The sequence below is a fragment of the Littorina saxatilis genome, linkage group LG11, assembly GCF_037325665.1.
Source record: "Littorina saxatilis isolate snail1 linkage group LG11, US_GU_Lsax_2.0, whole genome shotgun sequence".
NCBI classification, from domain to species: domain Eukaryota; kingdom Metazoa; phylum Mollusca; class Gastropoda; order Littorinimorpha; family Littorinidae; genus Littorina; species Littorina saxatilis.
The window spans coordinates 8,832,811-8,856,549 of record NC_090255.1 but is presented as its reverse complement, the minus strand read 5'-3'; the positions used below and the strand labels follow the sequence as shown (position 1 = coordinate 8,856,549).

At 39.9% G+C, this 23,739-nt stretch overlaps 1 protein-coding gene and 1 long non-coding RNA gene across 3 annotated transcripts in view; both read left to right on the top strand.

Moving 5' to 3' along the window:
• LOC138979691 (bone morphogenetic protein 7-like) overlaps window positions 1–23,739 on the top strand; it is a 37,528-nt gene that overhangs the window by 961 nt on the left and 12,828 nt on the right. Inside the window, exons 1-3 of one of the 2 annotated variants that reach the window (XM_070352420.1) lie at window positions 1–46; window positions 12,513–12,587; window positions 23,434–23,617. The exon at window positions 1–46 is cut by the window's left edge and continues 961 nt beyond it. In XM_070352420.1, coding sequence (XP_070208521.1) covers window positions 1–46; window positions 12,513–12,587; window positions 23,434–23,617 — 305 coding nt within the window. The remainder of the gene's footprint in view (window positions 47–12,512; window positions 12,588–23,433; window positions 23,618–23,739) is intronic. The other variant, XM_070352421.1, reaches the window with a different exon arrangement.
• Window positions 8,980–11,516, top strand: LOC138979704 (uncharacterized). Its single transcript, XR_011460106.1, has 2 exons — window positions 8,980–10,589; window positions 10,627–11,516. It is a non-coding gene; the product is annotated as an uncharacterized lncRNA (long non-coding RNA).

Genomic DNA, 23,739 nt, shown 5'->3' with positions numbered 1-23,739 from the left:
GACAAGGTAGAAGGATCAGACGTCATCATGAGCTTCGTTAATCATGGTAATTGAAAGTTTGTAGAACGTACACTAGACTTATTTATTCAGAAATTGGTTGTGTAAATGTATGCGTGTTTGAACTCTGTTGAACTTGCTTGTGGAGGTTACACTTGCTTATTTGGGGGCAGGCATTGTTTGCACGCCTGCTGATTCGTCATCACTGAACTATGTATAGTGTGTGTGTATGTGTGCTTGTGCAGGGATGTTGTTTGGTTCGGTCCTTCGGCCAATCGCCAGGTGTTTTTTTTCCTTGGCCGAAACTTTCATGTCCTTATCGGCCAAATGTCCGAAGACGGAAGAGTATTCGTCTGAATCGGCCAAGGTTTGTCCGTTTTTTTAATTTTATTGGTCAGGCTTTGATTGCTAAAGCTGCTGCCGATGTACTAAGTGGTCACAACTGACTGGCGTTTATTTTTTTCGCAAATACCAAAAACGAAACATCAATGTTTTGAACGGAAGCCATCGACGAAAATTATAGCTGCCAGAGTGGTTTTGCAAGCTTGTCAAGATTTGCACAAGATTGGAAGAGTTTTATTGTTTTACTTTCAAGAAATTAAAGTTAAAGGTTTGAACAAGTTTCAGAGAATTGGTGTCTGTTTTAGTTAAATCAGCAAAGCTGATTGTTTCAGTTGCAGTATGCAACATATGTTCTGTTCGTCCTAAGACAATGATTGTATTGGTGTTCCCCTCTTGTGCTTCAATGTTGCGGTGACTTTCGATGAGCCAAAATAATAGCCGAACATTTTCCAAAATGTCCTAAAGCTTTCTGACAGTTTCGGCCAAATGTCCCAACATGAAAATGTCTAGCAACACCTCTGCTTGTGGGTGTGTGTGTGAGAGAGAGGGAGAGAGAGAGAGAGAGAGAGAAAGAGAGAGAGAGAGAGAGACAGACAGACAGACAGACAGACAGACATGCATTACAATGTACTCCAACTCCAAGCCTCTCCTTATTTAATTAAACTTTATTTCACTCCCCAAACAAAGCTTTTTACACCCCGGTCTTTCAAGTTTTACAGTGGTACCTGCGATGAAAAGACGGTGACTCTTGGGACTAGCCAAAAGTGTCCATACCTTGCAGGTGGTCGGTCATAACAGGTATATTTTGGCTGAGAATGAGATAATAGTGAAAGGGACAAGAGAAGGTGTCCTTTAAGGGAGGTGTCCTCTCATCGGAGGGGCCACACATCGCAGGTACCACTGTACCAGAAGCACTTTAATTTCAATTACAGTAAACTATAGGTTGCAACTATAAACAGTCTAGACCTAGGGGAACAGGTAGCCTGTGCAGAGAGTACAGTAGCTGTAACACAGACAGATATGGAATGTTGATAAGATGGAGGCTTGGCCAAAGCACCCTACCCTACCCTACCCTACCCTAGAGGAGAGAGATTTTATCAGCCATGCTGTTCTGAGTGTGTGTGTGTGTGGGGGGGGGGGGGGTATAGATAGAAAGATCTGTAAAGTGAGTGGGGGTTTTGGCTGGTGGCTTAGCAAAAGGAGATGGAAGTAGAACCTGCCTGTAGCCCCTCCCCCCCCCCTTTATTATTTTAATTTTTTTTAGCTCCATTCCTCTTCTTTAGTCCCAGTTTTCCGGCTTTTTCTGTTAACAACATCTGTAAATTTGTCTCCATTTTAAGGCTCCCTATATATATATAAGACCTGATTTTCTCAGAGTTTTAGAGGTCTTATAGCGGGGATATAGCTCAGTTGGTAGCGCGCTGGATTTGTATTCAGTTGGCCGCTGTCAGCGCGAGTTCGATCCCAGGTTCGGCGGAAATTTATTTCACAGAGTCAACTTTGTGTGCAGACTCTCTTCGGTGTCCGAACCACCCCCCGTGTATACTACATTGGGTGTGCACGTTAAAGATCCCACGATTGACAAAAGGGTCTTTCCTGGCAAAATTGCTTGGGCACAGTTAATAATTGTCTACCATACCCGTGTGACTTGGAATAAGGCCGTGAAAGGTAAATATGCGCCGACATGGCTGCAATCTACTGGCCGTATAAAATTTCATCTCACACGGCATCACTGCAGAGCGCCTAGAACTGTACCCACGGAATATGCGCGATATAAGCCTCATTGATTGATTAACAGGGGGGTTCCACTGTAGTGAGCTAACAGACTGTGTTGGAGAGGTACATGTAGTGTAGGCTTACTTTTGAGGGTCAGTTCATGATGAATAGGGTTTAGGTTGAGATTATAGGGAGGAGGAGAGTGTGTGTGTGTGTGTTTATACTGTGTGATTGGTGTGTGATATTGCACATAGAGTGACTATGAGAGAGAGATCCACAATAACACACTTTAACACACCCACACGCACACATGTATACATGCAGTGATGTACTTGGTACCATTATGTATTATACAATTTTCTATCAGCAGACAGGCACATACACACACACACACACACACACACACACACGTGTACACAAACACATACACACACACACACACACACACACACACACACACACACACACACACACACACACACACAGAAACACACGTACCCTTAAATCCAACAATTTTGTGTTTAAGTGGCTCTTGGGAGTACTAAGGTTTCAAGCACTGTATCTTTTGAATAAAAGCACACTCAGAAAAATATGGGACTAAGATGTTTGGGAGGGTGGTGTGTGCAGGGTCACATTAATACAGTTGAACCTGCCCTGGCGACCATCTCCATAACAACCTGCCTATTATGACCACTCAAAGGATCCCCAATAAAAAAAATTCTATAACTCATATTTCCTTTTATAACATTAACAACCACCTGTCTCCAACGACCACTTTTGATCAACTCGTTGGATGGTCATTATAGTTTATAGACAGGTTTGACTCTAGCTCTGCTTAGTTTTAATAAGCACACTTCTTCTTCTTCTTCAGCGATGTGTGAGCTCCTTTGCCCTTTTGGGTTCCCCAAACTATACTCTGAGAGCATAGTCAACTTCACTCCGCTTTCGTTGAGTAGGCATGCTGGGTATTTTTGTGTTTCCATAACCTACCGAACTCAGACATGGATTACATGCACACTTGGTCTTGTGCTTGCGTGTACACACGAAGGGGGTTAAGTCACTAGCAGGTCTGCACATAAGTTGACCTGGGAGATCGGAAAAATCTCCACTCTTAACCCACCTGGCGGCAGCGACCGGGATTCGAACTCACGACCTCCCGATTAGAAGGCCGACGTCTTACCACCACGCCACTGCGCCCGTCTCACACAAGCACAGTGTATCAATTTTTAAGAAGCACACATTGCATGAGCACCGTTTCAGTTTTGAAGAAGCACACACAAATGAACAGAAAAATGTTGGGTTGGAGAGGGATCGCAGTGGTGTGTATTTAATCACCTGGTCTGGCAAGGGGGCAGCACTTTAATAGCTGTCTGCAGGGGTAGTGCGCGCGCGCGCCAACTGATGTTATCTTCCTTTTGACGTTTAGAACAAATAAAAAAAAAGTCTATCCATTTATTTTTAGGTTCATCAAATTTAAGTGCATGCTTGAGGCATAACAGAATATGTTACTGGAAGTGTTTTGTTGTAAGATTTTGTTTCAACTTTTGAGAGAATTTATTTATAAGCACGAGGATCAGCTTTGGAGGGAGAAAAGTTGTGTGCAAAGTACATTGCGCAAAAAACCCAGTTATTTTATGTTGGGGGTGCCTTATTTTACTGTTTTTGAAATCAGGACCTTACTAAAAGTAATGTATGGTTTTCATATATAAACTGAGCAAAAAAATTATTGCACCCATTTTCGTACTCCAACTAAAACGTTCATTCCCGTACGTGTCATTTCATTGAAACAGTATATGCCATTAAAGGCCCTTCACTAAGCTATCTGGCACTTTTTTCGGATCAACGATTTCTGGTAAAGGTATCAGGGTACCCCCAAAATCGACTTGACAATAACGTAAGGTACCTATTAAAAAAATCTCCCAAAAAATCAGAATAGGCTTAGCTTGGCACCGTTTAAAACTAATAAAAGGAAAATAAACTATAAAGCCAAATCAGTTATCTATTCAGAACAGCTTGTTTTGTTTTGCTATTTTGCGTATCTCTTGTGTTATGTCATTTCTACTGATGCAGGTGTAGAGCGCATGAGCAGTAGAAAACGAGAGGTTTTTGTGTCCATTTTGAGGTTACCATGACAAAAAGCGCTATATTTCAGAAACGCCTGAATGGATTGGTTTCAAACTTTCAGGATCGCAAGTCTATATACGAGACATACGTACGGTAAAAGTTCATATCGTTACAGAATCTATATTTGTTGAGATGATAAGCAATCTTCCGGAAAATGTTTTAAAACGTGTCATAGGTGGAAAGGTTTACATCCCAAATAAGCATGACTTTGCATGCATACACTGATAGTGATACAGACACATAAGTGTTACAAATACTGCCAACAAATAATTTAAATACAATCACTAGTTAACGTTTCCTAGTCCTGTAAACACGATCAAATTTTTTGGGAGGATTGCAGTGCGACAACCATGTCCAGTCATCCGTGCCCGCAGCATGGTTTGAGAGGCATTCAACGATAACCGCCGTCAATAGCAAACAGTCTGAACGCTCCATTTTTTGACTCACATGCGAAGCAAAAGTGAGTCTATGTACTCACCCGAGTCGTCCGTCCGTCCGTCCGGACGTCCGTCCGGAAAACTTTAACGTTGGATATTTCTTGGACACTATTCAGTCTATCAGTACCAAATTTGGCAAGATGGTGTATGATGACAAGGCCCAAAAAAACATACATAGCATCTTGACCTTGCTTCAAGGTCAAGGTCGCAGGGGCCATACATGTTGTCTAAAAAACAGCTATTTTTCACATTTTTCCCATTTTCTCTGAAGTTTTTGAGATTCAATACCTCACCTATATATGATATATAGGGCAAAGTAAGCCCCATCTTTTGATACCAGTTTGGTTTACCTTGCTTCAAGGTCAAGGTCACAGGAGCTCTTCAAAGTTGGATTGTATACATATTTTGAAGTGGCCTTGACCCTGAACTATGGAAGATAACTGTTTCAAACTTAAAAATTATGTGGGGCACATGTTATGCTTTCATCATGAGACACATTTGGTCACATATGATCAAGGTCAAGGTCACTTTGACCCTTATGAAATGTGACCAAAATAAGGTAGTGAACCACTAAAAGTGACCATATCTCATGGTAGAAAGAGCCAATAAGCACCATTTTACTTCCTATGTCTTGAATTAACAGCTTTGTGTTGCATGACCTTGGATGACCTTGACCTTGGGTCAAGGTCACATGTATTTTGGTAGGAAAAATGTGTAAAGCATGTGAGTCGTATGGGCTTTGCCCTTCTTGTTTCTCATGTGTTTACATGGCTAGCAATAGTCCGTCAGTGGTCATACTCAAATGAACATTGGGCAGTTTTTGTAACGACCTTTTGTCTCTTTGCATGCAAAGTCATGAATTTTTGGGATGTAAATTCACAAATCTGTGACGGGTTTAAAAACATTTTCCGGAAGAGTGCATAACATCTGAGTACAAACCTGTAGTGACCCACAATTTCACGCAGGGTAAGTCTCGTATACATGTAGACTTCAGATCCTGAAAGTTTCAATCATTCTGATTCCATTTAGGCCTTGCTGGAATACAGCGCTTTTTGTCATGGAACCCCTCAAAATGTTCGCAAAATCCACTCGTTTTCTACTGCTCATGCGCTCTACACCTGCATCAGTAGAAATGACATAACACGAAAGATACGCAAGATAGCAAAACAAAACAACCTGTTCTGGATAGATACATGAATTTTCTTTCTTCTCGTATGTAAAAGTCGCCGAGCTGCGCCTATTCTGAATTTTTTTCGATTTTTTAATTGGTACCTTACGTTTTTGTCAGGTCGATTTTGGGGGTACCCTTACTTCGGCGGCGGTCACGTGATACTTAGAAACAGAAATCTTTGATCCGAAAAGTGTGCCAAGGTAGCCAAGTGAAGGGCCATTAATGGCATTTACAGTTTGAATAACATGACATGGGATTGGATGTTTTAGTTGGGGTACGAAACAAATTTTGCTCAGTTTATATAGTTGTTATTCTATAGCTTTTTGTGAGTAGAAAAGCTTGTGCAGTTTGTATTTTATTCAGCTAAAGAATACCTTGGGTGACTAGAAGACAGTAAATCAAATCAGTCGATCCATACATCATATTAGACACACAAGCAGTCTTATGTTATTATAGGTTTTGAAGTTTTATAATCTGTGGTATGTTGTTTTTACACGTGGTTTATGTGATGTGACTGTTACTGTTGTCAAGTGTTAGTTGTTTAGTACAGGCAAATCCGGATAAGACGAAATTGAAGGGACCGAATTGTTATTGTGTCCTATCCGAAATTTCGACTTGGTCATAGTACAGTGGAACCCCTCTCTAGCGACCTTGAAAATGTTGACAAAAATCGGTCCTTATGGAGGGGGGTCCTTACAGAGGGAGGGGGCGGGGCCACAAAAAAAGTCACCTCAGATTTTCTTAAAAAAAGAAAACAGAGAAGTTTGAGTTGCTGACGACCGTTTCCTCAAGCAAACTGCTTCGATTTCATGTTTGACATTGTCGATGGTGTCCACCAGTTCTGGTGCATGTTTCAATGCAAAAAGAGTTAGTTTCTGAGCAAGCATTTCTTTACAGCAGTCCCTGCAATGATGAAGGCCCTCCGAGAAAGAGAGTGAAAAATCGGCCACCGTTCTCAGCATCGCGTATCTGTGTGTAACCTCTTTCATTGACAAGATACTCTTGTTTCCCTGCAGCCTTGACCAGTGAGTCGGTTACCTAATCTGTGAACCCTTCAGTTGTGTTGCTTTGTCAAAAGTTAGACACAGTCAACTAGTTTTGCTCTGAGTGAACAGTGCAGCTGGCCTCAATTAGCCGGTGACACCTCTCTGGCCACAGCACCAAACAGTACATGGCTGGGGGGAGAGAGAGAGAGAGAGGGGGGGGGGGGGTAGCTGGCTAAACTCAGTGGGGTGTCCGGTGTCACTGAAGTCAGCAGGAAGAGCATTGGAGAGAAATAGAGAGGTGTACTCTTCCAAACAATTTCCAAGGATCAGGTAGTCAGTGAGGGAGAGTGAGAGAGGTTTGTGTACACCGACTGACCAGTCCGTGTGGCCTGGTGTAGAGAAGAAGGGAATAAGGTTACACAATGCGCTAGTGTGAGACGCCAAGTTTCGTGTTTCGAGTTGCTGTAGTAAATATAGAGTAAACTTTGTCTTTGGGACTGACTTTCTGTTGTGTGCTATCCGTCTTTCGACTTAGTAAGAGAAATCCCATTTCGAGCTCAGGGTACTTTGTACACATAGATAAAGAGGGATAATTCCGGACCAGAATTTCTTTGTGTGCTAAGCGAATTTTTGACTTAACCGTTTGTGAGTTAGCTGGATTTGCCTGTATTCTATTCTTGTTGTTTTCCACAGATATGTTTAATGTTCTCACAGCTGAATGTTGTCAATATTGTTCTGCACTTTTATGTCAGTTTTAGATTCCAGAAGTCTGGTGTTGGGTTTTCATTAACATGCAGAACGATACATGTACAATGACAAAAGTTTGGTTGGAGTTCCACTGAAAATGTTATTCTGTTCAACTGAAAATAGTGTTCTGTTACAGAAAAAGATTTACAAATACATGTATAAAGTTCGGTTGGAGTAAAAATAGCGTTCTGTTAGTGTTACAGAACAAGATTTACATCATAAGGATGATAGCGTTTGCTTGGAAAGCACTGAAAATAGTGTTCTGTTAGATTAAAATAATTATTAATCCAGATCATAAATGTGCAGGTACATAAGTGGGAACTAGTAGCTGTTAAAGTGACCCTTTTGCCCAAGTTATCCTTAAATTCTTGGGATGTAAAAATATTGCATTATTGATTAATGAAGTCTAATTGTATACCTACACATTTATGTGCCTTGGTGGTGGTAAGGTTCAGATGACATAGAAAGAAAGTGAAGGAAATATTGTTGCAATTGGTTTCATTGTATTGATGATTAGTTTATTAGGTCTTAATAGTTTAGTAGAATCAGAGACTGTGTACTCTATGGTCTCTGGTAGAATCAAGTTTGAAGTTTGTAAAAAGAACGTGGTTGTACTGAATTAGAAATATTTCAACATTTCCTGTTTGGGATTTTGTAGAGGACATAGCTGTAATATGAAAAAGTACTTTAAAAATGTCCAATAGTTTGAAACATATCTACTACTGTTACTTTTACTATTATTAGTATTTAGCTGCAGAATTCCTCAAGCTAACATAATGTTTCACAAGCACTTTGTGTGTGCACGTTGTAAGCACACACTCTTGTTTTTGTTTCAAAATAATATTTCATTATTTGCTGCTTGTTCATTTATTACATCTTAAATTTATGCAAGCTTCTTTCAAATTAAATACAGTGTTGTGTATCCGTGCAAAGCCATTCATTATCCTTGTTACCCCCCGCGGGTTAGGGGGAAGAATTTACCCGATGGCGATGCTCCCCAGCATGTCGTAAGAGGCGACTAACGGATTCTGTTTCTCTTTTTACCCTTAAGTGTTTCTTGTATAGAATTTAGTCAATGTTTGTAAAGACTTTAGTCAAGCAGTATGTAAGAAATGTTAAGTCCTTTGTACTGGAAACTTGCATTCTCCCAGTAAGGTAATACATTGTACTACGTTGCAAGCCCCTGGAGCAAATTTTTGATTAGTGCTTTTGTGAACAAGAAACAATTGACAAGTGGCTCTATCCCATCTCCCCCCTTTCCCCGTCGCGATATAACCTTCGTGGTTGAAAACGACGTTAAACACCAAATAAAGAAAGAAAGAATTATCCTTGTTGGCTCAGTGACTAGATTATTGGAGATCTACTGTTAAAACTACAGGGGGGGGGGGGGGGGGGGTCATTGGGGCATGGCATAGAAATAGAAATGACAGCATATCCTAAAGCTTATGTTGCCAGGTTTGGTGGAGGGCAATTAAACAAAAACAGAATGGGGACAATTTTATGAGCATGAAAATGGGTTGGGGAAATACTAATTCTGCGCATACATATGTGGGACTTTTTCAAAAAATGCATAGATTTCAGACGGACAAAACGGAAATATCCAACATCAAAAATTTCAAAATTTTATCAGGCAAAGTTATTAAACATCCTTTCGTCTATCTTGTGCCAAAATTTGCGAGCTTAATAACAACTGCAAATGTATCTAAAAATAAAAAAATATCCACTACATTTATAAAAATGTCTGTGCAGTTACCATGAACAAGTTTTATTTTTCCTACATAATTGTTTTCCAAAAGGCAAGTTTTCATATATAGCAAATGCTATGCAAACCCAGTGCTAAAGAATGGATACCAAAATGTATGATTATTAATGCAATTATTTAATCCAAATTAAAACAAAATTGTAATAGTGCAAAATTGTCATTATCAAATGCATGTAAATGAAGCAATGTCCAAACTGATCTGTTTGCTGCCAAAATATACATATGATCATTTGAAAGTTGTTGAAACCTTTCAACTTATACCACAATTGACTGAATTTGATAAATTATTTTAAATATAGCTTTACTTTTATGCTTGGTAACAACAGGGACATTCGGTAACTGCACGGACCCTTTGTTTTCGCATCAACCCCATTCGAGCAAAAAACACAGACATACGTTTAAAACTATCATTTTATATGTCTTAACTATATTTGTTGCTGTTTTCAAAGCACTGTATATTGTTTTGTGGTCTTGACTTAACAGATTGTTTTTTAAATTGCATTTTCTTCAATCATAGGAAACTGCATGGACATCTGGTAACAGCACAGACATTTTCTAGTAAAAGACACTGTGTTACTAGAAAACAAAGGGTTATTTTTGTTATGGAAATGAATTTTATATATCAGTAAAATGTTTTCGATAATTGGCCTGGTATGTAAAACGATTTTTGACTCACATGCGAAGCAAAAGTGAGTCTATGTACTCACCCGAGTCGTCCGTCCGTCCGTCCCCCCCGTCCGTCCGGAAAACTTTAACGTTGGATATTTCTTGGACACTATTCAGTCTATCAGTACCAAATTTGGCAAGATGGTGTATGATGACAAGGCCCCAAAAAACATACATAGCATCTTGACTTTGCTTCAAGGTCAAGGTCGCAGGGGCCATAAATGTTGTCCAAAAAACAGCTATTTTTCCCATTTTCTCTGAAGTTTTTGAGATTGAATACCTCACCTATATATGATATATAGGGCAAAGTAAGCCCCATCTTTTGATACCAGTTTGGTTTACCTTGCTTCAAGGTCAAGGTCACAGGAGCTCTTCAAAGTTGGATTGTATACATATTTTGAAGTGACCTTGACCCTGAACTATGGAAGATAACTGTTTCAAACTTAAAAATTATGTGGGGCACATGTTATGCTTTCATCATGAGACACATTTGGTCACATATGATCAAGGTCAAGGTCACTTTGACCCTTATGAAATGTGACCAAAATAAGGTAGTGAACCACTAAAAGTGACCATATCTCATGGTAGAAAGAGCCAATAAGCACCATTGTACTTCCTATGTCTTGAATTAACAGCTTTGTGTTGCATGACCTTGGATGACCTTGACCTTGGGTCAAGGTCACATGTATTTTGGTAGGAAAAATGTGTAAAGCAGTTCTTAGTGTATGATGTTATTGCTAGGTTTAGTTATTTGACCTTGACCCTGAAGGTCAAGGTCATGTCAAGGTCAAGCATGTGAGTCGTATGGGCTTTGCCCTTCTTGTTTTATATTGTTGTGCTTGTGTGAAACAGAACCAATAGCATACCATATATTATGCATAATAATTCTTCCACATGAAGATAAACATACGAGTCAACAGTTAACGCTCAATCGACAAGATTTTATTGAACCAAATTGGAGTTGAGGAGAATGGTGGTTAGGCAGGGAGGGGAGGGCAAGGCTGTGGCAGGATAATGGGGAAACAGAAAAAAAAGTATAGGCTCTTTCTTTGGCCCATTTTGTCTAGCGTATTTAATTAAATGAGTCAGTTGTAAAAAAAACATGAAATGGAACAACTGATTCTTTAACATTAAATCAAGTGTCTTTTCACTTAGAACATAAAATAATTCACCACTCTATTTAGAAACCTTCATTGGAACATAAAATGAGTCATCACTGTCTTTGAAAATCTTCGTTGCCACTGTCTTTGTAAAACCTTTATTGAAAAATATGATTCACCACTGTCTTTTCACTTGGAACATCACCACCATAATAATGTGGCACCGTACCCTTACAACAACAAGGGTGTATTTTTTGTCACTTGAAAAAAAAAGTAAAATAAATAAATAACATATTTTGACAAATTCTCTGCAGTTACTAAAATAGATCTGTACAGTTACCTGACTCGTCAGTGCAGTTACCAGGAAACTTGTAGCAGTTCCTGAGTAAAGTAAATTACTTTATTTTGAATAAGACTCTATATAATACCTATATTTATGCTGGTTGGTTTTCCATCCCTTTTGTATAATTGGCTGTCCATAATACAGAATATAGAATAAAAATGGTATGCAATCTACAAGCATTTCAGTGCAGTTACCATGATGTCTCAGTGCAGTTACTAAATAGGTCCATGCAGTTACTTCTCTGGCAGGTAACTGCACAGAAAGTAACTGCACAGACGAATTCGTTATTTTCAAATAATAATCACTCCCTGTCATCAAAAAAACATGGCGTCCTTGACGCCATGTGAAAGTAAATCTATGGGCGATTAAAATGCAAATTATTCAAAATGTTTTTGTTAATTAGTGTAATGGAAAACCCCAGTAACTGCACATAACTGTTAAGCTAAACATCCTTCACCTTGACCTTTTGAAAATCATATTTCATTGCCTAAAAGTGATCCAATGTACCCACCTAATTGCACACAGCTTTCCGCGTCTTGGAACTCTTTTGTAAAGAAAACCACATTTGAAAAGCAGGGAGCATTCCGTTTTTATTGCGTATTTTGGTTCCTGGTAACTGCAAGGACCAAAACCTCTTGGACATGCAATTTTTACTTTTCAAAAATTGGGAGAACAAAACTACTGATTGTATCGATATTTTGTTTTTGTTATCTTGAGATAATGACGGGATAAACATAAACCAACAAACAAAATGATAAAAAAAAATTGTCTGTGCGTTTTACAGAGGTGTGAAATTTTGCTAATGTCGAAGGGACATGCATTTTGACCCCCCCCTTACACATGATAACTTACTATAATTAACAGAAAAATACAATAAAACGGGCAAATGAGTATACTTTAAGGTCCGGAGGACATTGAACTTAAGCACTTCCAATTTTCAGATAAGTAGGATGAACATTTTTGAATTTATAAAATTTTAAAGTCAAAAGACAGGTTTTTTATGCATTTTTTGAAAAAGTCCCATGTGCTTTGATTTATTTATATTTCATGCACTAGGCAGCGGAAATACCTTGGTGGAGTGAAACCCGAATCTGTAACGGATAGTGATTTTATGTTGTCAGAACGTCGTTCGCGCGGTTGTCGCAAGAGAGGGGCAGATGGAAAGCACGGATACGCATCGCTTTGCCGTCGTTCAGGTAGAACATTGCTGCTTGGTCGCCTGTACACTTTCTGTAGTTGCCACAGTGTGGTTGCTAGTAGTTACTGCTAGTTGCTGTAGTAAGTGTTTTACTGGTTGCTGCACTGGGTTGCCGGTGTTAGTTGCTATTTGTGTTGCTTGTTGCTGCTTGGTCGTCTCAACATTTTCTGTGGTTGCCACAGTGTGGTTGCTAGTTGCTGCAGTGTTTTACTGGTTGCGGCAGTGTTGACTTCTAGAACTATTTTGCTATTTATGTTGCTTATTGCTGCTTGGTAGTGTCTTAACACTTTCTGTAGTTGCCACAGCGTGGTTGCTAGTTGCTGTAGTACTCTTTTACAGGTTGCTGCAGTATTGTTTAGCTGGTTGGAGCACTGGGCTGTTCTAATTACTGGTGTTTAATTGGCTATTTGTGTTATTGCTGCTTGGTCGTCTGCACACTTTCTGTAGATGTCACAGCGTGGTTGCTAGTTGCTGTAGTGTTTTACTGGTTGCTGCAGTATTGTTTAGCTGGTTGCGGCACTGAGTTGTACTACTAGTTGTCAGTGTTAGTTGCTATTTGTGTTGCTTATTACTGCTTGCTAGCCACAACACTTTCTGTAGTTGCCGCACTGTTTAAATGGTTGCCGCAGTGTTGACTGATGGTGATACTAGTCGCATCTGTAGCTATTGCCACAATATTGTACAATGGAAGTAGAACCCCCTTTTTAACACTCTCTACCCTACCTATGTTGGCCAAGTTTTTTTAAGCCGAGACCAGCTGTGCTGCAGCAGGTCACTCAGAATAGTAGTAACTGTGTAGTAACTGTGCATCAACACGCTGGAATGCAGGCGTTGGATGGATGTTACAGGAAGCGACTGAAGCTAACAGTCTGAGATGATATATATCGTACCTGGTCAGATAGAGCTATGTGTGGGTGAGACAGTGACAAAAGGTCAGGTGTCATGTCTACTGTCCCGAATGACACACGATTTCTGACATTTCACCATTGACAACAGAATAAACAAATAAGAAATAGGTAGAAAATGAATGTGAAAACTGACTTTAATTGTTGATCAGTATTTTCTATATCATTAACAAATAATCTACTTACACATAGCTGTTTGGCAAATGTATGTTGCATGGGACACACTGACATGAAAGTGGAAGATGTTTTCCCTCTAGAGAAACTACATATCAAGTTACACTTTTTGTGCTCTTCCATTCCAGTTGGCAATCAATTGTTAACGCATGTTATTAGAAAAAATAGAACGAAAACAGATTAAATAGAATGAAAAATGTACTGGTGATGTCATTTGGGACATACTGACATGAAAACGTCACCTTTTGTCATTGTCTCGGGTACGTATATATATCCGTACCTGGGAGACAATGAGTTAAGACCCCCTAGAGTTCAAGACTTCCCCCAATTTACAACCTTTCTTTTTCAGATTGTCTGTTCGTAAGGCCCCCCCAAAAAATAGGTGTGGTTACGGTAACATAGCCAAAAAAAATAGGGTAGGAAGGTAGGCAATCACATTTTTTTTTTAAACTTTTTTTTCTAATGTGTACAAATTAAACCTACTGACAGGGAAATAAGTGTGTGACTCGGGCGCTTTCGCTTTCATTGCGTTTTCTGCACTCGTTTTCTTGTTTTTTTAGGGTTTTTTTTACAAATGTAATAAAAAGTTATAGGGTCGGCCCCTAAAAATAGGGTATGTCGGGTTACCGTAACCACACCTATTTTTTTTTTTAGGCCTAATCTCTGTTAATCTACCGCCATTTTAAGACTCCCTCGTTTTGAAGATCTGATTTTCTCAGATTTTTGAAGGTCATAAAAGGGGAGTTCTGCTACAGTATCCGGGCTGCAGCTAGTGTCGTGGACCCCCCGCGGGTTAGGGGGAAGAATTTACCGGATGCTCCCCAGCATGTCGTAAGAGGTGACTAACGGATTCTGTTTCTCCTTTTACCCTTGTTAAGTGTTTCTTGTATAGAATATAGTCAATTTTTGTAAAGATTTTTGTCAAGCAGTATGTAAGAAATGACAAGAAACAATTGACAAGTGGCTCTATCCCATCTCCCCCCTTTCCCTGTCACGATATAACCCTTCGTGGTTGAAAACGACGTTAAACACCAAATAAAGAAAGAAAAGAAAGAAAGTCGTGGTGGCCACAGTGTTGTTTGGACATACAGCCTTGCTTAAGTCGTAGATATATATATATTATATATGTATGTGGTTGTTGCAGCGTTGTACATCATTCCTTTGTAGTTGCTGAAGCACTAAGAACTGTATGATTTTGTGGTTGTATTGCAGTTTGTACATAGTTACTACAACATTGTAATAGTTGCTGCTTTTGTAGTTGCTTGAAGAAGTGTTGCCACAGCGTTGTGGTCTTTCTAATGCATTAGTGGTTTTGTGTTGTGGTTTTGCCAGATTGTTGCTATGCTGAGACTGAGCTGTTGCTGTTGTAATTCATGTACATGTGAATAAGCTGCAGTGGAATCCCCCTCTTACGTCACCCCCCCACACACACACCCCCCACACACACCCCCCCCACACACACCCCCCCCACACACACACCCCCCACACACACCCCCCCCACACACACCCCCCCCACACACACACCCCCTTTCTTTCAAGACCTTTTTTTGTTTTTGTTCATAATCTTTGCAAACTTACCTCTATTTTACATACAAGTTTTCCCGCAGTGGGGCACTGCGGTTATGAAATTAAAAGCCCCTCCTGTTTTTGGAACCGCAGGAGCTTTCTAGTTTGCTGTTAGGTAGATTTTTGGTTCCTCTTTCCTGTCATGCTCTCTTTTTCTTCATGAATTCTTTTCTTTTTTCTGCCTTCTTGCTCATTCACCTGTATTTTTTCCAAAAATCTCTTCTCTTGCCGCTTGTCTCGCGATTCATGTATAGTTTAATCTGTTAGTGTTCTGATGTAAGTCCAGCAGTAGATAGGTTAAGCCTATTTTAACATACTGGAAACTGGTAATCTTCCAGTAGGTATTAATTTAGTTTTACTAAAGCCTGCTGGGACACAAGTAATGGGTTAGTGCATTTGTAAACAGGAATCGCTTGACAAGTGGCCCCCTTCATCCCCCCCTTCCTCGTCCTGATATGGTTCTGCGTAGTCGGCTGGACGTTAAGCAACAAATAAACAAACAAACAAACAAACATACAAGTTTCTCAGACATTTTGAGGGGGCTCAAAAGTGAAAAGGGAGTTCCACTGTATCCAAGTACAATGTATTGCAGATCTGCCCAGTAGGATAGTGTGAAATCAACAAGGTTGGTGTCGGCGTGCATTAAGGTTGACCCCTCCCATCATCCCACCCCTCCCCCCACCCCCTTTTTTTCAAGGCATGCAAAGTCTGACAAAATTAAGGTATAAGACAACTAAAATGACAAAGAGAGAGAGGCGTAAATGGTAGGTAAGTGTACAAACGTTATGAACAGAACATCTGAGAAAGCGGGGGGGGGGGGGGGGGGGGGGGGTGTGAATGCACTCTTTCAAGAGGGTTTAAATAGGTGGGTTTTTTTTAAAGCATGTCATTAGGAAGCAAATGTAGCATTCGTGTTTTCTCTCTCAGTCCTGCATGCTCTTAGTTATCTTGAACATTTGCAGATGGTTACAAATGTGCCAGGAGCCAGTTTTTGCAGGCATGGAAAATTGTTGAAGTTAATGACTGCAGCTAGTGCTTCTGATTAGGCCAAAAAAAAAAAGGTCTGTTTACGGTAACATAGGCCCAAAAAATAGGGTCGGTAGGTTGGGATTTTTTTTTCTTTTTTTTTCCCAAATGCCAAAAAAAAAGTCTAGGGTCGCGCGAAAAAAATAGGGTCGGTCGGGTTACCGTACACAGACTTTTTTTTTTTTTTTTGCCTTAAGGAAATTGCATTTTGCAACTTACAGATTAGAGTTTGAAGAGGTTCGAGTGTTACAATTGGAGTAGCTTGAACTTCACAGCAATTATTTTTTGTTCCTAAATTCCTTTTCGGTATGGGTTATGTTATGTTTATGATTGTATTCTTTTCTAGTTATGGTTGTTATATCTGCAGTTTCAGACTGCTGTTCAAAGCAGTTGCCAATCAAATTATGTACCTGATAAGTACAACTAATTACTTCATTCAGTATTTATGACAGTGATTCCCTCCTCTCCATTTGAAGACTTCTTTGAAAACTATGTTTTTACATTTAGTCAAGTTTTGACTAAATGTTTTAACATAGAGGGGGAATCGAGACGATCAGGGTCGTGGTGTATGTGTGTCTGTGTGTGTGTGCGTGTGTGTGTGTAGAGCGATTCAGAGTAAACTACTGTACCGATCTTTATGAAATTTGACATGAGAGTTCCTGGGTATGATATCCCCAGACGTTTTTTTTTAAATTTTTCCGATAAAATAATGTCTTTGATGACGTCATATCCGGCTTTTTGTAAAAGTTGAGGCGGCACTGTCACACCCTCATTTTTCAATCAAATTGATTGACATTTTGGCCAAGCAATCTTCGACAAAGGCCGGACTTCGGTATTGCATTTCAGCTTGGTGGCTTAAAAATTAATTAATGACTTTGGTCATTAAAAATCAGAAAATTGTAATTAAATTTTTTTTTTATAAAACGATCCAAATTTATGTTCATCTTATTCTTCATTATTTTCTGATTCCAAAAACATATAAATATGTTATATTCGGATTAAAAAACAAGCTCTCAAAATTAAAAATATAAAAATTATGATCATTATCAAAATCAAATTTCCGAAATCGATAATTTCATCTTATTCCTTGTTGGTTCCTGATTCCAAAAACATATAGATATGAGAGGTTTGGATTAAAAACACGCTCAGAAAGTTAAAACGAAGAGAGGTACAGAAAAGCGTGCTATGCAGCACAGCGAAACCACTTCCGCGCTAAACAGTCTCGTCAGTTTCACTGCGTTTTGCACGAGCGGCGGACTACGGTCATTGTGAAAAAATGCAGTGCGTTCAGTTTCATCCTGTGAGTTCCACAGCTTGACTAAATGTAGTAATTTCGCCTTACGCGACTTGTTTTAATTTGCTTCAAGGTCAAGGTCACAGGAGCTCTTCAAAGTTGGATTGTATACATATTTTGAAGTGACCTTGACCCTGAACTATGGAAGATAACTGTTTCAAACTTAAAAATTATGTGGGGCACATGTTATGCTTTCATCATGAGACACATTTGGTCACATATGATCATGGTCAAGGTCACTTTGACCCTTATGAAATGTCTGATTCTGTTTAGTTACCTCTGCATATTTACCGTCATTTTTAGAATCAATATTGGGTCCAGAAACTTTAATTAAAGGCACACTCAGCTTCCCGTAAACCATCAGTTTCTGGTCACAGACACTGTCGGGCTTGTGGGCTGGGCAAAAAAAAAAAAAAAAAAAAATGTCAGGCTTTTACACAGTACAAACACCCTTTTGTTTAAACACTCACCGCTTGAGAACATCCTTGGTGCCCTCTGTAAAGAGCGAGCAATTTTCAAACAATTTATTTTTGCGTGGCAAGCCGGATTGTCTGTAAGACAATCGGACGGACCTTGTTTTGGCGCTAGACCTAACTTTTAAAATCTCAATAATAAATTGTTAATTGACAGCTTGTTACACAAACATTCTTAAATCATAAAAGAACTCTTTTTTCATCAAGACAAGATCAGTACAATTCGAAGTTTTGAAAAAAGAAAAGCCCGGAAGCGTGTCGCAAAACGTGCTTCCTCATGCTAGCTCAGACGAATGTTCTGCATAGCGCCAGTTTCTTTGAACGGTCAACCGCCACCGCTCAGTTCGTGTGACTCGCATTTTAGATTCAGAGGTACACAATAACGTGCTATTGGAGATACAGCGAGTCGCATTTAAATCACAAACTGACTACTAAATTGTGAAAAAAAGGAAAGTGGATCACATGGGCTCAGGGGTTAGATAAACCACGAAAACAGGTGTGTGGTTTACGGGAGCTAAATGGCCATTCAAACAAACTGTTTTATTGAATGCTATTAAATGCTATTGCAAATGTGTTCGATAAGGTTAGAAGTGCTTTTTTCATCAGAAGATTTAAATCGTTCTGTAATTTTACCATTTGAGACGGACTGGGACTTTAACGCATGCAGCATTTGAAGACGGTAACTGTTGTAAGCAAGCTTCAATAGGTCCTTAACTTCGACAAGTTGATTGTTATTGCTTGTCAGGTGTTTTTTTTTTTTACTACCTTTGATTATGCAGTTGCAGGTGGTGTACAGTGGAACCTTCATTGTAAGACCCCCAATTTAAGACTTCCTCCCTATTAAGATCCTGTTTTCTTAGACTCGCTGTTCATAGCCCATGTACATTTATACCCCCATTTTACGATTTCCTCCTTATTAAGACCTGAGTTTGTCAGATTTGTTGAGGTCTGAAAATGGGGGTTCCATTGTACTGATTTTGAGGGCGAGGCAAGCACAGAGTAGCTGGTAGTAGTAGATGTGCATGTACAACACTTACTGTAAAGAGTAAACCTAGAGTAGCTGGTAGTAGTAGATGTGCATGTACGTGTACAACACTTACTGTAAATAGTAAACCTAACCCCCCCCCCCCCCACCCCCCCACCCGCCCCCTTAGGGGGAAGAATTTACCCGATGCTCCCCAGTAAGAGGCGACTAACGGATTCTGTTTCTCTTGTTACCCTTGTTAAGTGTTTCTTGTATAGAATATAATCCATTTTTGTAAAGATTTTAGTCACGCAGTTATATGTAAGATATGTTAAGTCCTTTGTACTGGAAACTTGCATTCTCCCAGTAGGGTAATACATTGTACTACGTTGCAAGCCACTGGAGCAAATTTTTGATTAGTGCTTTTGTGAACAAGAAACAATTGACAAGTGGCTCTATCCCATCTCCCCCCTTTCCCCATCGAGATATAACCTTCGTGGTTGAAAACCACGTTAAACACCAAATAAAGAAAGAAAGAAGTAAACCTAATAGAACACACTTGATTCTCACAGGCACAATTTGAAAAGACCCCCCCCCCCCCCACCCCCCCTTACCACTGTGCAGTAGCCGGCAGAGAGAGACATACACCACTCCCTCAACCCCCTCCCCCCTCCCTTTCCCCCCTCCCCCTTAAATGCCTTCCTTACGAACCTCCGCTAAGACTTATTTTACTGAAAATTCCGTGCCAAAGCTTCGTTTAAAAAGATGTGTGTCGTTGCCAAGACAACTTCCCCCAATTAATATCAGGCTATACACACACAGAACTCATTGTGGACATTAATATATACACACACACAAAGAGAGAGACAGACACACTTGCGAGCATACATACACACACAAAGAGAGAGACAGACACACTTGCGAGCATACATACACACACACACACAAAGAGAGAGAGACAGACACACTTGCGAGCATACATACACACACAAAGAGAGAGACAGACACACTTGCGCGCATACATACACACACACACAAAGAGAGAGACAGACACACTTGCGAGCATACATACACACATACACACACACAAAGACAGAGACAGACACACTTGCAAGCATACATACACACACACAAAGAGAGAGAGACAGACACACTTGCGAGCATACATACACACACACACAAAGAGAGAGACAGACACACTTGCGAGCATACATACACACACACACAAAGAGAGAGACAGACACACTTGCGAGCATACATACACACATACACACACACAAAGAGAGAGACAGACACACTTGCGAGCATACATACACACACGCACAAAGAGAGAGACAGACACACTTGCGAGCATGCATACACACATGCACACACACACACACACACACAAAGAGAGACAGACACACTTGCAAGCATACATACACACATGCACACACACACACAAAGAGAGACAGACACACTTGCGAGCATACATACACACATGCACACACAAAGAGAGACAGACACACTTGTGAGCATACATACACACATGCACACACACACACAAAGAGAGACAGACACACTTGCGAGCATACATACAAACATGCACACACACACACACACAAAGAGAGACAGACACACTTGCGAGCATACATACATGCATGCAGACACACACCACATGCACGCACAGTCTAGAATTATGATGATTTAACGAAGGGTCTTTAAACAAAATTGTAGATGAGAACTCAAAGCAGAAATTTAGACTTTGTTGTGCGTGTGGCTGAAATAAGATTTTTAAAAAAAAACCAGCAAAAACCTCTTTTCTTATTCTAACTGCATGGAGTGAAGTGGTGAGTTATTAGGCCTTCAGAGGAATTTACAGAGAGGAAAGGAGGGAGTCATGAAACACACACGTTAAACAGTTTAAGCAGTTTAACCAAGTGCATGTTTCACACTTGGTTCATCCCGCAGTGGGGCACTGCGGTTATGAAATTAAAGGCCCCTCCTGTTTTTGGAACCGCAGGAGCTTTCTAGTTTGCTGTTAGGTAGATTTTTGGTTCCTCTTTCCTGTCATTCTCTCTTTTTCTTCATGAATTCTTTTCCTTTTTCTGCCTTCTTGCTCATTCACCTGTATTTTTTCCAAAAATCTCTTCTCTTGCCGCTTGTCTCGCGATTCATGTATAGTTTAATCTGTTAGTGTTCTGATGTAAGTCCAGCAGTAGATAGGTTAAGCCTATTTTAACACACTGGAAACTGGTAATCTTCCAGTAGGTATTAATTTAGTTTTACTAAAGCCTGCTGGGACACAAGTAATGGGTTAGTGCATTTGTAAACAGGAATCGCTTGACAAGTGGCCCCCTTCATCCCCCCCTTCCTCGTCCTGATATGGCTCTGCGTAGTCGGCTGGACGTTAAGCAACAAATAAACAAACAAACACTTGGTTCAGCCTATTTGGGGCTCCTCTAAAGCCTCAAGGTACAGTGGAACTCCCCTAAATTTAAGGCAATGTGCGGCACTAAAATTAAACTTGGAGAATTCATGGAATAAACTAGTTTTTTTTGTAATTATTGAAGTGACTATACCTTTCAAACCTTGTTCGTTCCGTGTTGCATCTGCTTTTTGTTGTCTTTTGTGTTCTTGTTTTTCCTGATGAAGCTTCCATAAGCGAAAATTCGTACCGTCTTGTCTCGTTCTTGTATTGGTGAGTACAGTATTCCTTTGTTTTTTAACTTTGTTCATCTTACCACAGTCACTTCGTTGTTTAGATTATTGAAGTGACTTATAAAAATGAATGAACAAATTGTGAATAATAATGGACACAGACTGCCGTTGCTATGGAAACAGCCGCCATATTGGATTTCTAGGAAAAGGTTTTACAGCGACATCATACATCAGAATTGCATGATATTTGGCACAATGATACACATGACTCGTATCTACAATCATATAGAACGATTTTTTGACTGAAGGCTACAGTTGAATTTAAATTATTTTTTTGTAATAAGGATTAATGAATTTCTAACCTTATATTCATGAATCCTTATTATAAAAATTAATATAAATTCAACTGTAGTCTTTTGTCAAAAATTCGTTCTGTATGATTGTAGTTATAAGTCATGTGTATCTTTGTGCCAAATAGTATGCATTTCTGATGTATGATGTTGCTGTAAAACCGTTTCCTGGAAATCCAAGGTGGCGCTGTTTATGCCAGTTTCCATAGCAACTTCCATAGTCTATGTGCTTTAGTGTTCGCAAATTTTTCATTTCTTTTTATAAGTCACTTCAATAATTACCCAGAAAACTAAGTAATTCCATGTATTCTCCAAGTTAAATGTTGGTAATTTTAGTGCCTCACATTGCCTTAAGACCTTCAAAACTCTTAGAAAAACAAGTCTTCAAAGGAGGGTTCCACTGTGCAGATTTTATTCTACCCCCCTTTTTTTTTGTTCATGTTTATTGTCTTCTCAAGGTCCTTTGGTTCCCCTTCCTGTGAGTGCCATTTTAACCTTTAAAAAAAAAAGGTTCAGCTTGCGTGTATTGCCTTCTCAAAGTCTGTTTCCACCTTTCTGTGTGTGCACTTTTTTTCTTTGAATTGATTGTCTGCCCCACACAGCCTCTTCTGTCTCCCCCTCCTGTCTGTCTGTCTCCTGTAGCTTCCAATCCCCGACAGTCTGTCTCCACTATACCCATAAATCTCATCTCTTTTGCTCATGATTTAATTTCTTTCTTAGGTGTTGGTAATCCTGCCCCCCCACCCCCACCCCCCTGCATACCTGGAGTCTATGATGCCTTCATCTTTAAAAACTATGCACAGGAAAATCAAGCCATGGCTCAACTGATCAGTGATATCACATATTTGCCACAGAATCCAGGGGTGAGCTACTCCTCCAGAGCCCATTAAAAACCTGACGGTTATTTCCAAACATTGTCTCATGTATCCATTCAAAACTTGAGTTCCCTAATCTTTGAGCCAAGTGACGTCAGAGGCCGACTGATTTAACTGGTATCTAGGCGGCTGGCCGAGACTACAAAAGAGTGCATGTTGGTGTGAATTCAGTCATAAAAAATAACAGGAATTCTAACTAAAATGGTACAATACATGAAGTTTATTTGTATTTTTGACCAAAATAGGATATTTGACACAGATCTCAACAGTTATGCATTAATCACCTTGACTGATAGCGCAGTTTCAGAGATGGAGAACAATGACTGGGTCTCTCTGTGTAAAATGTCATAACGTATATTGTGTACAGTGGAAACCCCGTTTTTAGACCTGGAACTTTCTTAGAAAATCGGGTCTTAAAAAGGGGGTAATTTTACAGAGGTTATGAGCAGAAATTCTGAGAAAACCAGGTCTTAAAAAGGAGGGAGTCTTAAATTGGGGGGTCTTAAATTGGGGGTTCCACTGTATATATTTTCACCTTCACTGACCTGTATCGCTGTAGATTTCTCTGTTGACACAGCGTCCCGGATCTCCTTCCTGCGTCATGAGAGGGACCAGACTTTCTTCTTCGACTTTAGCGAGGTGTCGCCTGGCGAGCAGGTCAATGGAGCGGAACTGCGGGTCTACAAGGAGCAGTCGCGCAAGTGGACGCACGCCACCTTCAAGGTCGAAGTGTTCCGCATCGGTCAGGGTCAGGATCCAGAGTAAGTGTAGCCGGAGGGACGAGATTTGTTTCACTTTGTTTATCCTTCGCCGGTAGTCGTGGGTCCGTGTGGACCCAGAAGGGTGTTTAATTGCAAATATCTGTTAAACAAGTGGAAATTTT